The 22,943-nt window shown below is 39.2% G+C and overlaps 1 protein-coding gene across 1 annotated transcript in view; it reads right to left on the bottom strand.

The window, feature by feature from the left end:
• Positions 1-6,437: 6,437 nt before the first annotated feature.
• Positions 6,438-22,943, bottom strand: part of wasla (WASP like actin nucleation promoting factor a) — a 46,914-nt gene continuing 30,408 nt past the window's right edge. Inside the window, exons 6-11 of the mRNA XM_041796402.1 lie at positions 20,397-20,598; positions 19,240-19,282; positions 13,097-13,250; positions 10,173-10,789; positions 8,823-8,931; positions 6,438-7,146 (exon numbers count right to left, since the gene is read on the bottom strand). Coding sequence (XP_041652336.1) covers positions 7,085-7,146; positions 8,823-8,931; positions 10,173-10,789; positions 13,097-13,250; positions 19,240-19,282; positions 20,397-20,598 — 1,187 coding nt within the window. The 3' untranslated portion in view covers positions 6,438-7,084. The remainder of the gene's footprint in view (positions 7,147-8,822; positions 8,932-10,172; positions 10,790-13,096; positions 13,251-19,239; positions 19,283-20,396; positions 20,599-22,943) is intronic.

The raw sequence follows: 22,943 nt of genomic DNA, 5'->3' as shown, positions 1-22,943 counted from the left end.
TTAGGTTACTCATCTTGTGTATTACTCAATTAACATAAGCATACATCATTTTTATATTATAACTAACACAATATTAGAAAAAAAGATTGGATTATATAGCAAATTTGATGTTGATTGCTATACTGAAGGATAATATATATTTTTTAATGTTATTCTCATATACACAAACAAGAAAAGTAGGATTTTAGTAAACTATTCTAAAAAAAAAGAAACTTGTATGTATGCATAATGTGTAGAGCATGAAATCTCATCTGCTTTTTTTTTTTTTAAATCAAATTGGTAATTTGGCACATTGCAGGATAAAAAAAAATTGCAATATTTTAATACTGCAGCAGGCCGTACTGTGATTTTATCTTGTGATTAATTGTCCAGCCTTACTTATTAGGTCAACTCTAAAATGGTGAAAGCATCTGTTAATTTTCAGGAAAAAAAATCATTATTTTCAAATTTATTAGATTGTAATTCACAAGAAACCAAGCTCAATTTTACTCAAGGTGAAAGACATTATGAGAAAAAAGTCAGAGTTACTCAGTTGTAAATTTTGACTTTCTTGATAGATTCAAGTTTATAAAGTTGTAAATGTATTACTTTACAATGTCGTAATTATTCTTTTTTACATGAAACAGAACTCAGTGTGGTCTCCTAAAGGCTGTCGTTGTGCTGTTTTCTTCTGATTAGCGGTATATTACAACAATTTCTAATTAAAGGTTAGATGCTAATAAAATAGGATGATTATGGGCTAATAATAACAAAGATTTCTTATTCCTCGGTCCCAGAAAAAAAAAAAAAGCTAAATTGTGTTTAACATGTATTACATGTTACTGAATTAATATGTGTTTACTACCTGAAAAATATAATACATTTTTATATTTCTGTCAATAAACGTGGTTGTGGGCTTATTTGGAACACAGACGGGTTTATGCCAGACTTTTGACTTTATTCTTAAAATTCTTTAATTTGTTCTTTAAAATATGCATCAGTAAATAAATATACTTTCAAATGAGATATGAATCCTTCATTTTAACAAACGATCATGTTTATAAACCATCTTAGAATCTATGAAAAATTCGTGAACTTAGATGTTGGTGGGCTTAATGGCTACACTTACCCTGTTTGATTAGGCTGTCAAGTACTAAAAATATTAGAATCCTGACTTTAGTCTCAGAAGTGGATATTAAATTTCATCATAGTTTGCATTTTATAAACTTGAACCTTTCTTTTTAATTCTGTTACTGTGACAAAATATATCCCACAAGGTTCAATTTTAGGTCTCCTCGTTTTTACACCATTGCATATAAAGGCCACTTTAAGAAAACATTGAGAATCTTTTTATTTTGAATTAAACAAAAACTATATATTTTTGAGATTATAAAGCCAAAATTTTAGAGGAACCAGACTCTGAATTTTTGAGTTTAAAAGTTATAAATAAATGAGAGAAAAAAGCATCTTTTTCTTAGGTTTAAGAGATTGTAAACCTATGAAGATAGGGCTGTAAAACAATGGATGAGAAAAAACACAGAATGCTGAGAAAATGTCAAATTTAGGCTTTTTTCTCAGAAATCTCACTTACGGCTCATAAATCATATTTTTACTCTCAGAACAGACTTTTTTTTCAGAATTAGTGAAAAAAAGGGCCATGATTTTTTCCATGGCTCTTCCCTGAGTTAAGAATCTTTAAAATAATAAAAACTAAAAATTAAAAACTGTATGACCTTTTTACGTGAAAAGTTCTGAGAATGATTTCTCCAAAAAATTTGACTTTATAATCCCAGTAATTTTGAGTTTTTTCTTTATAATTAACAAATCCTTTTTTCACGTAGTCCTAATCTGCAGTTGTAATGACATGAATGGTTAAATAAAAGACCTAAGATTTAACATTGTGACATCCCTTTTTTCACAGTAGTGGAAATGGAGATGAAGTCTCAGGTTTATAAAATGTTTTCAGTGAAGGGAAAGTGAAGTTTAATATCCAACAGTTATAAAAATAAAATGGATTTGATGTGATGACATCGGGCAGATAAACAGCAGAGCAGATCTATCTTGTGAATATGAATCACTCTCTAATCCAGCCTGCTTACACACAGTCACTGAGGTTCATTACACAGCTGTTCAGAGTAAATATGGACCCCTGCAGGGAGACACAGAGGGGATTTAAGTCTCAGTGAGTGACCCCTCATTACAACATCACATCGTTCATAAAATGCCCTTTAAATGTTACACTGAAGTTTAATTGGAGGAACATTAAATCCTTCACTTGGACTGAAGAGAGACGCAGTAAGCTATCTGTCTAAGGACTTTACTGCTGCCCTTTCACAATACTCTCACTGTCAGCAATGAAATGAAAGGCTTTTTATTTTTATCAAAGTTATATTTACTTGGAAAAAGCCACAGAAAGCCATATCTGTCCCAAATTTAACCACAGCGTGAGCTTTAGTTGTCAGGAAACCAATTTTCTCCCAAAATGGCAAACATGCTGAGTCATGCTAGCAGCTCCTGCTTCAAGCTAAATGCTAACGTCTTCATAAACTCACATTCACTATTTAAATGATCTCTGAGCTTAAGATATTACTTGTTTTTATACCTTTTGGTGGCAAATATTCCCACAGAAACATTAATCTTTATTACAATGTCTGACATGTAATATTTATTTCAAATTAGGGGTCTAACGTTTTTGCATAGCTCCAGAGATTAGCATGGAGGGACTAATGAGAATGTTTTTAGCTTTGTTTAAAATATTAGATAATCTATGACTTTACTATGATTTAATCTGAAAATAAATGACCGTGAGATTACCTACAGTTAACTTTTGAGACTATTATATTCAATTTCAGTAAGAAAACAGGAGAATACTCACATGAGGACCAGGTCATGTATCGCACTACCAGCAAAAGAGAAATTTAAAATTCAGTTGTAACTTCACAGTTAATAACCACATTATGCTAGAGCAGAAAATATATAAATTATAGGTTTTAAGTTGACAAAAAAGTGGTTAAGTCATTGTAGAGTTACAGTGAAATGTCAATGCTGGGAAGAACAAGCATATTTTATTCACAGGAAAAACAAATTTGTAACTACGGAAGTCAAAAATAACATGACATCAATTATATTTCAGTTTTCTTTCCAGTAATAAAAGATCAGTTTAAGAAAATTGGTTAACTTATTACATGATATTGCTGCTAGTCAGTTTTTTTCTCTAGAAATAAATCCTTTATCAAAGGACAACAGTTGTTCTGTAGAGATAATGAAATAATAAACATCCAAAATTTAGTCATCAAGGGAAAACAGCAAAAAAAAAAAAAAAAAAAAAAAAAAGGTATATGGGCGCAAATTTACTTTAGTAGTCCATAAGCAATCTAGTTATTCTACAGAAGCCCAAAGAGGACAAATATTTAAACCTTTTTAAATGTAGTGTTCCCACAGTATCTAGTAATTTCAGTTGTTTTCTTGAGATTTTAGCATTTATCTTATCCCAACATGGTTTTCCTTTACAGTGAGACCATGTGTTGAGATCCCACGTAAACAACTAAAATGTTATCACTGAAAAAAAAAACATCGATAGAACCTGATAGACGAAGACATAAAGAAGAGATGAAGAGAAAATGAGCGAAATGTAGGATCACTTGTTATCACAGGAAAAGAAGAATCTAGGATAATTGTGTTGACTAAAAACTATGACCAAAAAAAAAAAGTTTGTCGGCTACCTTTTCTTCCATGGGAGAGCCGAGACCAAGACTTAGCAAAAATAGATCTTCGATGGCTAAAATTGATGAAATTTAGGTTAAATTTTCAGCAAAGAGACTTAAAGAAAACTAAAATGTTATTTCGTTTTTTGATGGACATTTCAAATCTGTATTTTTTTCACGTTGCATTTTAAGTATGTCAGTATTTTCATGAGTACATTTCAAAGTAATTAAAGTATTGATAGTGTATATAAATGAGTGTTTTACATTTAATATTAACTCTGCAATATGGCTTATTAAAGAAGTACAAGAATATAAATGTGACTAAAAGGAAAGACTCAGTTTAAGGACTTTTAATGACTAAAACTGAGCAAAATGTTTGAGCTTCCATGGACTAAAATCAAACTATAGATATTGAAATTTTAAAAAGTTCAAAGCTTAAAGTCATTTCAAAATAAGGACTAAATTCAAAATACTTGTTAACATCAACACTGGAAAGAATATTTGGATGCATGTCCCCTTGCTGCTTCTGTAATTTTCACACTCATCAAGGGTTAGACTGTGACTTTATGTATGAAAGAAGTATTTCTAAAAGTGATCTTCATCGTATTTCGGTTATTTTGTACAATATTTAAAATTATTCTTTCCCCAAACCAAGCTCTTATTCTGCTGAGGCCTAAATATACTGTAGCTGTTTCACATTTTGTGTTTAAGAAAAAGTATATTTATGCAAAAAAAAAAATGTAGCCTGACATTTTGTACCCTGCAACCTGTGCAGAACAGCAGAGTTGAAATGAACATGTGGAAGCTTTGAAGAGATATGGTTATTGTCTGGATCAGGACCTTGCAACTTTGCCTATTAAGATTTTATTCTCACTCACAAAGGGACAAATTGTAATATTAATAAAAATGATGGGTACTCTTGCATAGACGATTGTGTTTGTACAATTATTTAACAAAAGAAAAAATATTAATATAATCTGCTTAAGATAGATTTAAAGACAATTTAAGCTACTTTTTCAGTGGAATGAACAGAATACAAATTAGCAATATATTTATTCACAGTGCAGTTAGTAATGCTTCATAAGTTTTATAGACACAATTACAGCCAATTAGATGCCCAATTTCTTGCATGGAAATGACAATTTATCTAAAGTTATTACTATGAGAATACTTAGTAAAACTGCAGTTTTCTTTAGGTCTTCATGTTGATGATTTTTGGATGCATGTGTGAGGCACTGGAGTCGTTTGCAGCCAAAGGCCAAGCAGTCGGAAACTTCAAGGCTGAGGCAGTGGTTCTCTGCTGGAAAACAGAGGATTGCTCCCTCCAGGTGGGGAGTGAATCTCTGCCTCAGGTGAAGGAGTATCTCAGGGTCTTGGTCACGAGTGAATTTAAAATGGAGCATGGCACTGATAGGCAGATTGGGGCAGGTTCAGCAGTATTGCAGGTGTTTGCATCAGACCACTGTGATGAAAAGGGAGACACGTTGAAAGGCAAAGCTTTAGATTTACTGGTTGAGCTACGTCCCAAACTATGGTCACTAGCTTTGGGTAAAGACCGGAAGAAAAAGATCATGGATAAAAGCAGCCTAAATGAGATTCCTGAGGTCGGTGGCTGGGCTCAGCTTGGAGTAGAGCTGCTGCTTCTTCACACCAGAAGGAGGAAAGTTGAGATGCTTCAGGTGTTTGATCAGGATGCCTACTGGGCACATCCAACTGGGAGGAGACAGAGGGATTATTTACCCCTGCCTGGTCTGGGAATGCCACAAGAGGAGCAGTAAAACATCACTAGGGAAAGAGCTGTCTTCACACCTACCTGGAGCAGCAATCTGAATAAATCGACATGGTGATGCTGTAGCTGTCTGCATGCTGTAGCATTTCTTTTCTTCAAACTCCACAGGAAGTTTGTAAAAACTAATTAAATTTGTATGGTTAAATATACTTTTTAGTTGTAGAAGGGACATAATGCAAGAAATATGGCGAAACTGTCAAAGCCTGCACCCCATTTGGACAAAAGCTCCAATTTCATCTGAAACTGAGAAATTTCTCTGCAATAGAAGTACAAAAAAAAACCTGAGACACATTTTTCAGTAAATATTAACATTTATTTAAGTATACAATTTAGTATTCTCATTGCCCCCCCTCCCCTCCCAACCCTTTTCACAGGTTTTCGCTGTCAGTATCTCGGCTTGTCGATGCAGCATTAAGCCTCGCTGGAGGACGGTAAAAACTCTTAGACGAACAGTTAAAACGAGCGTGGGTTACTTCTTTTGCACACGGAGGATCACAAGCGTCGCCAGACCCACAAGCTGCTTGCAAATGCCACATTTGGTTCATTATTATTTGCTTTTTTATTTATTCTCCATTAGGAGGCATTTACAGTCGCGTTGCATAAAATTATAGTTTGTTAAATTAAAGATGGAAGTGTGTCTTTTTATGCATGACATGATTTTTGTTTGAAATACCGACCACGGATGTTCCCTCCTGCAGGAAATAACAGAATGAAGTCACAACAGAAACAACCAACCAGACATTAAGAACGAAACGTCCATCATTTCACAAATGCCACAGTTTTTGTGAGCTAACGTTCAGTTTTTGTAATAAACAAAGAAAGTCACGAACTGAAACCTCAGTCATGTTTAAAGTCCAACTTAAAGGTCAGGATGTAACAACTCTTTAAAAAGCTGCACCTTGACCTGCTTTGAAATAAAATAAAAATGTGAAAAACGCACACCTGAAACGACACAAACTATCATATAAATGTGTGCAAATAAACGGCTTTAATTTCATAAAAAACGAAAAGTTGAAACCCAACACGAGGCGGCTGAGCAGCCGCATTTTGGTCAAAAGGATTCATGAAAAAAATAACATGACTAAACTACATTTTAGTAGAAACTCAGGAAAATAGTGTTATGTGGGTTTAAACTAACCCCGGTCAAACACAAAGAGGATCCTGCCTGTTTGGTCGCACGTATGTCTCCCTTTTCTTAGACAAGGAATGAAAACACAAAGAAATGAGCATGAAAAACTTCCCAAGGAGCTCATGAAGGCTCCAATTCTCAGTGGAGAAGCTAGTGTTTGAAAGTATTGATTAGTTATAGTGAAATGAAGCCGAGTGCGTCTCTGCCTTGTGCTGATGAGGGTGGTAAGTGCTTCTAACAGGACGTCCCAGAAGGAAAGTGTCGAGTCTCTAACGATGAAGGTGTGACGAACAGATGAGGTATTGCACAGATTAATTATCATAAAAAAAACAGAGAGCAAAAAATAAAGGCAAAAATAAATATACAGCCAATTCATACAACATTTACATTACAGTTTTAGTCAGATGCTGGAAGATTTTTAGGAGATATTTTAGTGTCGACGGTGCACGAGGAGGAACCGAGAGCTGAGGAGACGGGTCTTCACTAGTCATCCCACTCGTCGTCGTCCTCAAAGTCCTCGTCCTCCTCGTCATCCTCGTCTTCGTCTGGGAAAGAAGAACACAGAAGACATTTAAAGGTGTGAAAGATTCCAAGAGAGAAGAATATGAGATGTCTGTTAAAGGGAAGGAGACAGATTTTGGAAAATATTAATCTGCATCCTGCTGAGATAGATGAGAAAAGTTCTTCATCTGTGGGAGTAGCAGATAACCTGATTCTGTCTAAAAGTAATGTAGTCCCCCAGCAAAAGCACCTCAAAGCTCACTAATCCACACCTCTAATCACCCATGATTAAATGAACAAGTCTCTGTGAAGCCCAGTTAGTAATAATGCATTACATCAGGGGTCAGCTACATTTTTACAAGGGCCATCTTTTTCATGATGGATGCTATGGGGGCCGGTCTTTGACACAAACTAAAATAAATCAACATTTTACTCTGGCTGACATACTATAGTTTACATTTTGAATCTTCTTCCACCTAACCAGTGAGTTCTGTCCCTATGGCGTACACTGCAGCCAGCTGAAAGAGGAGAAATATCTAAGCAATTTTCAGGGCTGTCCTGTTGCCAATCACTGGGTTTGATGCAAACATGATGTGCTGTGACTGGGGAAAAGTCTGTGCAGGAAACAGGACTTAAGTTCTGATTCTCAGGCAGGGAAAATGCACTCTCAAAGAGCCTGAAGCAGCAAGTTAATGTTGAGATCTGCAGTTTTAATCAAGAAAATTGATGTTTATTATGCATCACACCTCAGCTCCACTCATCATTGACGGATTCCCTGTACCCTTCTCCCCCAAGTCAGGAGCCTTGGCGTCATTTTGGACAGCACCCTCTCATTTGCACCTCATATCCGAAACATCACCCGAACTGCTTTCTTCCACCTCTACAACATCTCGAGACTCCGCCCATCACTATCCCAATCCAGCACCGAAATACTGGTTCACTCACTTGTCACATCCTGCCTCGATTACTGCAACGCGCTCCTCACTGGACTCCCCGCCAAACTCATCAACAGACTGCAAATCATTCAGAACTCGGCCGCCCGGATCATTACCCGCACCAAATCCTCTGACCACATCACCCCTGTTCTCATCCAGCTTCACTGGCTCTCTGTACAATACCGCATCCGCTATAAAAACCTTCTCCTCACCTATAAAGCTCTCCACAACCTAGCCCCCACTTACCTCTGCGACCTCCTTCATGAATACACTCTCTCCCGCACCCTCCGCTCAACCTCTACTAGACTACTAACCATCCCCATGTCACGCCTCAGTACCATGGGTGCCCAAGCCTTCAGCTGCTCAGCACCCAGACTCTGGAACTCCCTCCCCCCACACGTAAGACAGTCAGACTCCATCACTTCATTCAAATCCCAATTCAAAACCCACCTGTTCAAACTGGCATATTTCCTCTAACTGGACACTGTGCACTTCACTTATCTTTTATGTTGATGTTTTAATGATGTTTTATTATGCTTTATGTAAGGTGACCTTGGGTGACTTGAAAGGCACCTCCAAATAAAATAAATTATTATTATTATTATCATATTCACTTACAATGGCTGACGCATGGATTTATGGAAAATAAAACATCATGGCATTACTAACAAAACTGCTCCTGTACCAACTGTTCTGGGGTTTGCTTTAATAGCTGTGAGGGGGTTTAAAAACACTCCCTCGTTACCATAAAGTATCTTTTCCTCAATGTATTTGAGTATCAGTACCTGAAGAATGGATGGCTTTGCTCCTCTTCTGCATCACCTCCATGAGGGCGCCAACGATACCCGATGCGGGTGCCGGCGTTGGAGGGCCAGACTCTGGATGATCTGACACCTGGAGAAACACAAACGGACCCAGTTCAGGTAAAATCAGATGTTTATTCATCAAATAAAATTCATGTAATATTACTACTGACTAATGAATTTTAAATTCTGTTTTCTTTTGATCAGGTTATAGGAAAAATAGTGCCTGTGGCACTTTCCCGCATGTCTCTCCCCAGATCTCTCATCACGATTTCCTGATTCTGTCCACAGTCCTCCTCTATCAATAAAGGCATAAAAAGCCTGAAAATGAATCTTTACAAAACATATGAATAAATAAATGAGTTATCGTCAAAAAAATTTTTTTAGCACTTCCTTTATTAAAAGTGAAAGCATTACCTAGCCAGGAATGTATGCATTTATTTCTAGAAAGTTTATTGAATCCAGAAATGCCATTCAGTGGAAGTGCCATTATTCTGCATGTGAGTAGATACAAATGTGACATAAAAAGTTTAAAATAGTCACTGTCACAAATTCTTCTTCATTATGTCTTCATGCATACAAAATATTAACACTCTGCCTTATTTGTTGGCAAAGTAAAAAAAAAAAAAAAATGCATCTTATCTTTGTTTATTTATTATATTTTTCATCTGTAGACATCTTACATATGTAGCATATTTCGTTTTTTGACACTCTCTCTTAAAACTCTCCATTGGTATTATCATCATCTTTGCTCCCACAAATTATTTAGGGGCTATATATTCATTCTGAGAATCTCTTTAGCATTGTACCTTCAAGCTGGTGTTGGTTCAGCCTTCAGATCACGATTCTTTTAAATGAACCTCACCTGTGTCTGTCCAGAGCACACAGTACATCTCTCCTTTTTGCTTAAAAAAGATGCTCATGAGGCATTATCTGACATTTAATTGAGTTTAAAGAGTAACTAAGTAAAGTTCATTTGTTTCTGTGACTTACTTTAGTAACTTTTGCAGTAACAGCCAACAAAAAGCAGCAGAGGCAGCATATCCCTGTTAACTAGAGGCTCTATGACCCTCTAGGATTGTGGGCAGCACAGTTTTTTCACAAAGAGTGCAAATAAATCATGCTTTTCTTTACCAAGGTTAAAATAATATCAGAATGTGCCTTCTACAGGAGCATACTCTTGGTTTTACTCTCAGGTAGCTTGTTTTAAGTCTACCCTGTACGGTTATGGCACGCTCAATGTATGAGTAGCATCATGTCTGTGAGAACACGTTAAATTTTAACCTAAGGAGGAGGGTGGTTTTGAAATATCAGGCTCTGTTCGGGTCTTACGGTCTTGAGCTGGATCCCCTGTCTGATCTGGTCCAGCAGGGCGTCCCGTCCCGTCCCAGAGGCTGGCGCTCGGTGGTTCTGCTCCACCTTCTTCAGCTGTGTTCCTCCTCTGATCTGCTCCAGCAGCGCCGACTTCCCGCCGGGGCTCGGCGAGTGAGGAGAGTCTCCGCCTCCTCCGATGCCATCCAGCTCTGGAGGAGGAGGAGGGCCGGGAGGGGGAGGTGGAGGAGGGGGTGGGGGAGGTGGAGCAGGAGCACCACTGTTGATGGGAGACTGGTGTGCTGGTAGAGGAGGTGGGGGAGGCGGGGCTTGAGGAGCGACGGTAGAGTGGGAGGATGGAGGAGGAGGAGGGGGAGGCTGGTGGTGGTGATGGTGGGGAGGAGGAGGAGGCTGGTGACCTCCTCTGTTTGGAGGAGGAGGAGGCGGCGGGGCTCCTAGAGTTCCTGGTCTGGTTGGAGGAGGAGGGGGAGGAGCTGAGGTGGGAGCTCTGGATGGAGGAGGGGGAGGAGGAGCTCCACGGCCTCCTCTGGAAGGGGGTGGAGGAGGAGGTGGAGCTGTGCTGTGGGGAGGTGGTGGAGGAGGAGGGGCACCACCACGAGACGGAGGCGGAGGGGGAGCTGCAGGAGACAGACAAAAAATCCATGAAGCATCAGCACGCCTGAAGATGACATCATTTAAATGTCACCACGACTCCACACCTGAGGGTACTGCTACATCTTAAAGTTCTTATATAACAGTAAATCCTGGTGACCGTGAACCTGACGGTCACTCTGAGCTCCAGAGATCCTGAGTGGAGATAGGACAAAGTTTTGGAAGAACAACCATCACTGCAGCCCTCTGGGTTTGACACTAATATACTGGGTCGTGACTGGTGCAAAACACATGCTGGCAACAGGTTTTTAGATCAGTGTTACTCAACCATACTGAACCCAAGAGTCGGGACTTGTTGAAAAATACCTTTGCAAGAGCCACAATCTAAGTGGTTAAAAGTGGCAAAAATGGGTTAAAGTGGCAATAAAAATAAGTCAAAATGGACAAAATGGTCAAAAAGTGGGAAAAAGGGTGGAAAAAATGGTGGAAAGGGCCAAAATTGGACTGAAGTGCCAATAAATGGGTGAGACAAGAAACTTGACAAGAAAAATAAGTTACAGGTGGCAAAAATGGTCAAAAAGTGGTAAAAAAAAAAAAAAAAGGATGAGAAGTGACTAAAAATGGAGAAGAATCAGCAAAAAGGTGGGTAAAATTAGCAAAAAGGGGCAAAAATGTTAAGAAAAAGGCCAAAATAGGAATAAAATATCAAAAAATGTATCAGAAATTGCAAGAAAAATGAGTTACAGGTGGTGAAATGGTCAAAAAACAGCAAAAAATGTTGCAAAAAATGAGTGACACTGACCTAGATGGAAAAAAAATCAGCAAAAAGGTGGGAAAACTGACAAAAAGTACCAAAAAGTGGCTTAAATAGGTGAAAACTGGCAAAAAATGTTGCAGAAAGCAACAGCAAAAAGCAGGATAAAAGTAGGTAAAAACGGGATCAAAGTGTCAAAAATGGGCAAAAAGAAGTGGAAAAATGGGCCAAAATCAGTAAAATATAGATTAAAAGTGGCAAAAAATGGAAAAAGATTAATGTGACTAGCAATGGATCATTTCTGGGGTCAAATTTGACCTTTTTTAAGGTTTTATGGGACATTAATATTTCAAATTAAGACATAAAAGAGCCACAAACCATCACAAAAGAGCCACATGGAGCCATGCGCCGAGTGTCACTGCTTTAGGTTCACTAAACTACACTCAAAGCATCTGAAGTGAAAAGCTGACACAAAACTGCAGAATTAATCATCCAACGGACTGATAAGTATGTTTATTATGCATTATATTTACTAATAAAGGCTGACAGATGGATTTCTATAAAACCAGGTCAAACGTTTCTAATAAAATGTTTCAACGATCAGTTTTGGAGTTGATTTAATAGCGAAGGGTTTTAAGGACAAAAGATGGAAAAAGTTTATGGAATGACATTACATTTTTAAAACTTTCCAATTAAAACACCTAAAAAGTCAGGATTCAATGCTCTTTCTAACTTTGTATGAGACCAGATTTTATGTTTCTGGTTATTGAAATATTAGTTAAAAAAACAACAATGCATTAACCTGGGTTCATTTAAGTTCAGGCCAATGCCAACGCTAATCAACAACTGATGATCTGTAAACTCCAGGGAATGACATTAGAAAACTCTGAATTAACGAAGCATGAAAAAAATCTTCTGTTTTTCTTTGATTCTTTTAAAGCCAACCATTGATGTCTGAGATTCAGGTTCACACACAGTCAGACACACACACCTCTGTCATCCTAAATTCAGATTCCTGTCACAGTCCTCTCGTCACTCCTGCTTTCAAACGGAGCAGTTTAACATGAATAAAACATGGAGAGAAACTCGGGACAGAAGAAGAGGAGTCTGTCACGTAGAATAAAAGACTCTGACAGAAGATTCTGTTTAATGTGTGCACCTCAAACCTGCTGTCTGATAGAAAAATACAGCAGAGAAAAAGGAAATGATAGCTCAGGAGAAACTGTGAGACGACTTCAAATGAGTTCATAAAAAAGTCACATCATTTTAGCTTGAAGGAAAAGTAAACTCCCAGGAAAGCCAAGTTGGACAGGCTGCGCTACGATTTGATAAAATGTAGACAAGAAAAACCACCTGCAAAATGCACTGATATGTAAATGTTAATCAGGGAGAGCCTGGAGCTACAAATACTGCAGGGTACTTTTCACCAACTTACATGCACTTTGCCTTTTTCTCCTTCCTGAAAGAACCATTCACATTAATGCAAAAAACAATCATTGTGCAGTAAAATCCCCATCAACGCCAAGGAGATTCAGTCTTTAAACCCTGCTGCAGGATTTTACTTTCAATATTTTCTCACCCTGCCTCCTGAGCTCGTTCTTGACCGCCTCCACGCCTCCCTTCTTCTCGATGAAGTCGTAGATGACCTTAGACGTCTCTCGGTCCTTCAGCTGAGCCTCGGAGATGCCGCACATGTCGAAGAGGTTCTTCAGCTCTGGGTCCAGGTTGTTCAGCTGCAAATTTGACAAAGCAAAGAGCATTTAGGGAACAAGACATCTGGGAACTCATTTAGAAAAAACATTTTTCAACTGCTGTTGACTAATGACGGTGGCCAATTGCTTAAGTATAACAGTGCTCTAAAACAGTGGTTCTCAACCTTGGGGTCAGGATCCCCTTGGGGGTGGCGAGACACTGAGAGGGGGTCTCCAGATGCCCTAAAAAATTAAGAATATTTTTTAAATGACACTGTTGCCACTTTACACCAATTTTGTCAAATTTTGACCTATTTTAATTTTTTCCCCCACCAATTTTAACAAATTTTTGTCATTTAAAACATATTTTTGTCATGTCTAAATTCTTTCCACCACTTTATTTCTGCCCGTTTTTGCCACTTCTGAACCATTCCAGTGGGGGTCCCCGGTCTCTGGCACCTTTATTTTGGGGGTCACGGGCTGACAAGGTTGAGAACCACTGCTCTAAAAGATGCTTAAGCGCCTTTAAACATAGTTAAAGCTGCTGAAAAAAGCACCAAAAAAGAGCTGATCCTTTCTTATGCATTATTTCGTTCCAGCTGGTATGATTCAGCCTTTTTCAAAGACGAAGTATGACTTCAAACCCTCAACAGCAGGTCAGAAGACTACTGCAGTCATTATAATCAAACCCTCTCTACCCCTCTGGTGAGCTTTAATATCCAGAACAATCCATCTGAGAGCTGTTGAGTAATTTCAAAAGTGTCATCTGACTGTCTGCACCGAAGTCCCAGCAATCCATCAAAGAAGTGTCAAGATATTTTCAGTCTGGATCAAAGAGTAGCACCGGGACTGATGGACTGACACTCAGCACATTTACATGCAAAGTAAAAGAGACACAGTTATAGTTGAATTAGGGAATTTAAATAGACTACTGTCCTTGTGCACACACAGAAGGAGAATCCATTCATTGATGGGAGTATGTCAAAGTATGTCTGTATATTCTATAGACACCCTACACCAGGAGGTTTCAAAGTATGGGGGGGGTGCAGCACCAGTAAAAGTATTCAACAACCCCCCCCTCCTTTAAAATGCAGCCAACTGGTGCTAGAAGTTTCACAATTAGTGAAATGGGGATCACCTGAATGAAGTGAATGTGTCCCAAGTGATTGTAGTATAAAGACACCTGTGTCAGGAAGGTCCAGTCACTGGTTAATCAGTATTCCTGGCAATCATTACACCATGAAGACAAAAGAACACTCCAAGCAACTCAGAGAAAAGGTTTTTGAAAAGTACAAGTCAGGGGATGGATGCAAAAACATTTCCACGGCTCTGAACATCCCCTGGAGTTGGAACATGTGTAAATCTGCCTAGATCAGGCTGTCCTCACAAAGTGAGAGAGCGTGCAAGAAGGACACTAGAAAGAGAGGCCACCAAGACCCCTATGACTACTCTGAAGGAGTTCCAAGCTTCAGCAGCTCAGATGGGAGAGACTCTGCAGACAACAACTGTTGGCCGGGTTCTTCACCAGTCAGAGCTTTATGGGAGAGTGGCAAAGAGAAAGACACTGTTGAAGAAAACTCAGATTCAATCTGGACTAGAGTTCACTAAAAGGCATGTGGGAGACTCCATGGTCAAGAGGAAGAACACTACAAATCACCAGAAACACACCATCCCCACTTTGAAGCACAGTGGTGGCAGCATCATGCAGTGGGGATGCTTCTCAGCAACCCGCCCTGGAGGGCAAAAAAACAGGAAAATCCTGGAAGACAATCTTAATCAGTCTGCAAGAGAACTACAGCTTGGGAGAAGACTTATTTTCCAGTAAGACAATGACCTGAAGCATACAGCAAAACCTACACAGAAATGGTTTAAAGACAAAAAGGGGAATGTTCAAGAGTGGCCGAGTCAAAAACCAGACTTGAATCCAAAAGAGAATTTTTGGCTGGACTTGAAGAGGGCTGTTCATGTCTGATCCCCGCGCAAGCTGACAGATCTTGAGCAGATGTGCAAGCCTCCACACGGACTCAGAGCTGTGATTGCAGCCAAAGGTGACTCTACTAAATACTGACCTGTATTCAATCAGCATTACTTTGTAGAAATCGGTTTTCACTTTTGACATTAAATAGGTTTTTGTTTGTATTTTTTTTTTTATTCAGAAAAGCCAAATTATATCAACAATGATTGATTTATAAAATAAATAAAAGGGTGAAACGTCCAAGGGGGTGAATGATTTTTATAGATACTGTATCTGAGTAAGTGGTGAAAGGTAAAGAGCTGGATCACCTCTAATCATGCCTCATCTCTTCACTTTCTTTTCTGCACTGTCTCACATTTTCCAGCTGTCATCTTAATACTCGTTCTTTAATCCAGTTGTCAACTTCTCCTCTGGCTTATAACTTCTACTCACTTTACCCACATTCATGTCAAACACCAACGAGAGGAGAAGGGAATACAAAAGAATACAATTGATTTGAGTTATTTTCTTGGATTTTAAGTGTTTTTCTTTCTTAATATATCATATATTCTATGTAGATCTGTCATAATTAATCAGTATGTTTTGTTGTTATTAGTCCAGCACTCATGGAGAATCTTTCAGCCTCCTTCATCTGATCAGATCCACCCTCAGACTCCTCTCAGAAATATGACTCGTGTTAAATAAGCCTTATTAACTCAAGCCTTAAGAGTTCAGGATGAGCTCTGTTTAATACGCATTCATTTTTAAACATTGAAAATCAGTGAGATTCCATTTCCTCTGCAGAGAGCATGAACTACAGTGCCAGTGTGACCCCTAGTGGCTAACACACAGAATTACAGGCTTCTTAAAAGCAGCCACACCACAGAAACAAACCACTCTCCCTTCTTTTCAATCACACATAAACCTGCAGCTCCTTTGAGGAAATACACCTCTGAATCTATCACGCTGCAGTGCATTCTGGGAATGTTGTTCTGAGTGACTGACATGTGAGATCCCGTGTTTTCAAGGTCCTTTTAGCGTGCTTGGTCAGTTGAGTTAACAGAGACAATTAAGAGGCAGTGAATGGAGAGCGACCAGCCTTCTGCTCGTTAAGCTCGTCAGTCAGAACACGTTCGTTAGCAACAATGACACACATCAGCAGCTCTGGTTGCTATGAGAAACCAGTCAGGGTTCACAAACAGGCTCCATCTTTATCACAACAGATACTTGTCAAACCTTAAATGAGAACAGAAATGATGGAGCTTGTTAAAAAGCCAACCTAGGGTGATTTTACTGATTTTACGTTTTAAAGATTTTTGAAGCCACCCCCACATTCATCTGTTCAAGATTTCTTTTTGCCTCTTCAACCACATTCATGCCATGCTCTAACAGGGATTCATATCTGTTTTGGGCATTTGGAAGTAATGCTTTGTGTGGATTAGTGGTGACAAAAATCATTTCCATGATGCATCGCAGCTCAGACAAGCTTCTGACAAGAGTTTGCTGAAATGCTATCCCATTCCTCCTGACAGAACTGGTGTAACTGAGTCTGGTTTGTAGGCCACCTTGCTCGCACACGCCTCTTCAGCTCTGCCAGCAAATTTTCTCTAGGATTGACATCAGGGCTTTGTGATGCAACTCCCAAATATTGACTCTGTTGTCCTTAAGACTTTGGCAGTAAGCTTAGGGTCATTGTACATTTGAAGACCCATTTGCACTGAAGCTTTACCTTCCTGAGATTTGCTTCAGTATTATTACATAATGTTCTTTCCTCATGAAGCCATCTATTTTGTGAAGTGACGAGTCTCACCTGCAGCAAAACACCCCCATAACATGATGCTGCCACCCCTGTACTTCCCAGTTAGGATGGTGTTCTCAGGCTTTTCCTCCAAATGTAACGATGGTCATTCTGGCCAAACGATTCAATTTTAGTTTCATCAAACCACAGGACATGTCTCTAGAAGTTAAGCTCTTTGTCCCTGTGTGCATATGCAAACTGCAATCTGTTTTTTTGTATGTTGCTTTTGGAGTAATGGCTTCTTCCTGGCTGAGTGGCCTTTCAGTCCATGTAGGTCCAGGACTCGTTTCACTGTGGATAATGACAGCTTCAGCAGCATCTTCACAAGCTTTTGTTCTAGGGTTGATATGCACGCTTCACACAAAGGCACGCTCATCTCTGGGACACAGAACCATCTCCTTCCTGAGCGCTGTGATGGCCAGATAATCCCATGGTGTTTATACTTGTGTATAATTGTTGAACATGGAATCTTCAGGCATCTGGAAACCAGACTCATGGAGATCCGATATTCCCTTCCTGATACCTTGGCTGATTTCTTTGGATTTTCCCATGGTGTCACACAAGGAAGCAGTGTGTTTGAGGTGTGCCTTCAATTAACTCAAATGTTGTCAACTGACCTATCAGAAGCTTCAAAAGCGATGACATCATCATCTGGTCTTTCCCAAATTATTCAAAGACATGGTAATCTTAGTGTATGTGAACTTCTGGCTTTGAAGAAAGTAATAAAAAAATGATGAAATGATTTATGGGCTGTTGTTTGTGTGTGTGGTAATTTCCACACAGGACGACAGAGCTGCGCACCGAAGCGCTAAAGGTGTGCTTCGAACGAAGGCGAGCAACTTTGCCCACTTGAAGAGTGTCCAGAGCACTGTGCCCGAAGCCCTGATCAGAGGGCAGAGATCACGGGACAACTGCGAGTTCACACAGGAATAGTATGTGAACAGCGAACTATTTTACCTTTTGGGGTTAATTTATCATCCTTTCTGGTATAATTCCATGATATTATTGCTTCCATTGGGTGAGTACATTAGGAAGTTAAAAGGTTAATGTTTTCTTGAAGGATGTGTGGTTTTATTAAAAATTCTTTGGCTAAATGTCCTCAAAAGTTAACTTTTCCACATAAATGTCGCCATTGTAGCTCTGTGACCAACTGACCTGTCGGTGACCCTTTGCTCTCGCTGCAGGATGAGACGTAATATTGATATAGTGATGAATTATGATCTGTGCATTGTGTCTTATTTTGAAAGAACCGGATATTCTACGCTTGTGACTTCCTTTTTGGAGCTTTGTGATTGACAGGTATTGATGCGGTTTGGCAGTGGTCAGCGTATCTTGAACAAAGCAGAGTGGCGCCGGCTGTGGAAATGTTCTGATAGAGCAGAAGGAAGGCTTTGCTCCGCGGTACGATTCGCAACGCAGTTGCTGTATGTGGAAATTGGAGGTAAGAGGGCGGCAATTAAGTTCTGATATCAGATATTCACTAAAGAAGTATTGTTAATGTATAGTTTGGACATATGCATTAAAGTGCAGTCGATTAGTATCCAAACAACCAAAACAGACTGTGAATTTGTGATAATTCTTCACCCTAAAAACCCCTCTGAAACTGACCCTGACATCAGAACTAATGCAGAAATCAATTATGGACTTACTTACCACTCAATCTGTCAGTAATCTACTTCTATGTAAGATTATTTTACATGCTCGTTTATTGTTTATTTCTGGATTTTTTGTCGCAGAGAAAAATAGATATCTTCTACTGACTTTTTTCTCCTGAACTCAATCTCTGGCCTTTGGGATGACATGAATAAAATCAGATTTGTCTTTAATAGTTCATTTGTCAGATTCAAAGCTCATAGCCAGGGTTTCAGAGGGTTCAAAACTCCTGATATGACAACAGTCTGCCATGACATATTCACCAATGACAGAAGACCATATTAACCAGACACAGCCCGTTTTGTGACATGTGCAAAAAGAAAATAGGGGTGTTTTTACCGCTTTTCTGTCAAAACCTGTTGATTTATTAATGTTTTTCTCATGCAGCTCTTTGATGACTTATTAAAGCTGCAGCCCGCATCTCTCTGGAACTTTCTGCTGACGTCTGTGTGCAGCTTCAGAGACGCAGCGAGATGTTTGTGAACATGAGCAGGAAGCAAAAAGAGCCTATTGTGTGATTTCATCATGCAGCCACCACACAGGTCACTATTGTGCTCCTGTGTGTGTGTGTGTGTGTGTGTGTGTGTGTGTGTGTGTGTGTGTGTGTGAAGAGAGGGGGTACTTACATCAAAACCTGTGTTCGGATCCCAGCCCACATGACCGATGTGCCTGTAGAAGACGGGACAGATTCATGGTGAGATCACACACGTCTGCATGCAAACACATTAATGCACAGAGGTAGAGGAACTGTTTAGCATGTGCACGTGGGCGGCCATGTGCACATGCTAAATAGTGAGCCCACACTCAAACTCAGACATCAGACAAAGAAACAGAGCGGCCATTGAGCGATGTCAGACTCTCTCTGATGCAACTGTGGTGAACTTCAACAGCAGGATCAGATGGATGTGCATTAATAGACCAATTTCCAACAGGTTCAGATCTTCCAAAAAGATTCTTAGAGCTCTCTTGAATCCTTAGAGATTGAACTTTGAGTTCTGAAAGTTTTAGTACACCTCTGACAAAAGAAATCAAACGTCATTCTAAGAACTGCTGATTTAAGAGGGAGAATTTTAACAATAAAAGATATCAAATACAAGTTATAGTCTATGAATGGCTCCACTGTTAACCCTTCAATAAGTTGCATAAAGTCTTTTGTGTCTCTGAAGGAGCTGACATCATTTCAGTGAACCTGCGTCACTCAATATCTGATAAAAAAGGAGTTCAGATGCCAGAACTGCCCTGGAACATTCCTATAAGGGTTGAGTAGTAATCCCAGGGTTTTCAAAAAATAGCTATAGTATTGCTTTGATGAAATCATGAAAAAAGAAGTTACGTAATGTGTGCATATTTATAATAAATGCCTTAAAGAGTGAGAGTCTTTTACCAGCAGCAGCGTAACTGTCAGTGTTTCAAGATGCTGTTAAAGTGATGATTAATGATGATGGCCTCATTTGTAAAATAAAGAACCTGTCTAAAAAGGACTAGCTATTTAGACATGCTCTATTTGCAAGGGTTGGCGCTGTGGCCTTTTCTAAAGTCCAACAGCAAATTGTGCACCACTGATTGCCATTTACAACAATGTGAGTTTTAAAACACTTTTATTCTTCTCTAAGGAGGTGAATCGGTAATGAGAAATGACCTTAAATGCATTAAAAGTCATGTTAGTGGTGGGAGGTAAATGGGTATCAGTTGTCACTGTCTGGATTTTCTGAAAATACTATTTTCAGCTGCATTGCATCAATCTGAATCCATGCCAAATATTCAGAGTTCACTGCAAACTCACTGGAAGTTGCTCGGCGTGCCGATGTCGGCCTTGGTCAGCTTCTTCTTCTTTCCTTTGGTCTTCTTGTCCTTCCTGTTCAACCCGCTGTGGCTCAGCATGTTGTTGAGGTGGTACGGCTGCTGGTGGCTGTGGGAGTTGTGGAATCGGGCGTTGTTGATCTCCGGGTTCTTGATGTCCACCGTGGCCATGTGCAGAGCTGGACCTGAACACAGAGAGGAAGAGAGGAAGGTCAGACAGAAAACCTTAGGAGAGGTGAGGCAACATTTATACCTTTGCAGGAGATACCCTTCAATAGAATTTAAACAGAAATAACTTTGAAGAGTGCCATTTTTATCAAACACATCTTACAATTCGAATCTTACATTGCCTAAAAAATGTGAACAGCACTTTCCAAGTCCAGCCACAAATTCTCTGTTGGATCGAGGTCTGGGCTCTGACTCGACCACTCCTCTCTTGCACACTGAAATACATTGTCCTCCAGGGTTTTCCTATATTTTGCCACATTCATTTTACCCTCTCTTATAAACCTTCTGGAGCCAAATGCTGAGAAGCATCCCCACAGCATGATGCTGCCGCCACCACCATGCTTCACAGTGGAGATGGTGTGTTTGTGGTGATGTCAGTGTTTGTCATCTTGTCTGACATGCCTTTCGGTGAACTCTAGTCCAGATTGAATCTGAGTTTTCTTCAACAGTGTCTTTCTCTTTGCCACTCTCCCATAAAGCTCTGACTGGTGAAGAACCCGGCCAACAGTTGCTGTCTGCAGAGTCTCTCCCATCTCAGCTGCTGAAGCCTGGAACTCCTTCAGAGTAGTCATAAGTGTCTTGGTGGCCTCTCTCACTAGTCTCCTTCTTACACGCTCACTCAGTTTGTGAGGACAGCCTGATCTAGGCAGATTTACACACGTGTCCTCCCATTTCTTGATGGATTTAACTGAACTCTGCGGGATGTTCAGAGCCTTGGAAATGTTTTGTATCCATCTCCTGACTTCTACTTTTCAATAACCCTTTCTTTAAGTTACTTGGAGTGTTCTTTTGTCTTCATGGTGTAATGGTAGCCAAGAACACTCGTACCTGGTGACTGGACCTTGCAGACACAGATGTCTTTAGACTACAATCACCTGAGACACATTCACTGCACTCACTGTGAGACTAGTCACTTATTTTACATTAAAAAGTTTATTTAATTGCTTGGTAGAAATCTGCTTTTATTTTGGCATTAAAGAGTTTTTTGGTCAAAAAAAGCCAAATTGAATTGGCCATGATTGATTTATAAAATCAATTAAAGGATATCAAAGGGGGGAAAACTCTTTATAGGCAGTTAATATTGTTTTATCTGGTGCAGAATACCCTAGAGGAGGCTTTATCGTAAGTTTTCCACAAAATCCACACTTTAACTGTTTCATATTACCTTTGAGAATGAAATTTAAGACTCTCCAATACCCTCAACATACATGTTTGACAGAGGACCCTGCATATTTAGACATATTGGCCTTACTGAGGTAATGATACCATCTGAAATGTGCATGTTGCACAAATAAACACGTTACATTTCTAAATTTTGGCAAAATAAAATTAAAAAAACAACAGATTCTCATGTAGGCTGCCATTTATGCAATGCATTCTGGGTCTGCATTGTTTTCTTCTCAAATCTAAAGGATTGAACTCTCTTCAATCTGCACAACAGTCTTCCTAATTTGCAGAAATTTTCATCTGATTCAGAAAAGTTGCTGACAGTGTTGTGCATTGCAAAAGAGATATGCTGGAATATAAAAATATATTTATATGTTTTTCAGTGTATGAGAGGTGCAGCAAGATTATAGAGAAGTGTGCACAACTTATGGCAGAGGTTCTCAACCTTTTCAGCCTGTGACCCCCAAAATAAAGGTACCAGAGACCAGGGACCCCCACTATACCAGAAGGGGATTAGAGACAGCCCTGCACGGTTAAGAATTGTGCAGAAGAGGCCGTCCATAAAGGGGGGTAAATGGGAGAGCTTTCCTGCACCCAGCCAAACTGGGGGCCCATGGAGGTCAGCAAAATCAAGGTCCACTGAGAAGTTAAGCTGTGATATCCATATTTTATGTTTGACCTGAAAAAAATAACCACTCTTATCAAAGAAACAAATATCATTTTAATCATCTGTGTAGTAAATAGCCTTCCTAAAAATGTAAATCCCTTTTGTTAAAAGACTGATTATAATGGATTAGAAATTGCTAAAATATGTTAATAATGGCAAAAATGGTGGAAAAGGTGGTGAAATTGGATTTCAAAAGAAGCAGAAATGGGTTAGAAGTGGCAAAAATTAGAGAAAATTGGCAAAACAAAAAACAAAAAAAAAAGGCAAAATGGGCATAAATAGTGGTAAAAGGAGTTAAAAGTGTCTGAAATTGCTTTAAATGGGCAAAAATGGGTAGAAATGAGTTGAAATAGGATGAAAATTGATATGAATTGGCAAAAAAGGTTAACTGAGAAAGAAAAAATAGGTAGATATTGGCAGAAATTGGTTAAATTGGCAAAAATGGGAATATCAGATAGTGGATTCTGA

This window comes from Cheilinus undulatus, linkage group 9 (assembly GCF_018320785.1).
Source record: "Cheilinus undulatus linkage group 9, ASM1832078v1, whole genome shotgun sequence".
NCBI classification, from domain to species: domain Eukaryota; kingdom Metazoa; phylum Chordata; class Actinopteri; order Labriformes; family Labridae; genus Cheilinus; species Cheilinus undulatus.
The sequence above is the reverse complement of the archived record's forward strand: the minus strand, read 5'-3'. Positions and strand labels throughout refer to the sequence as shown.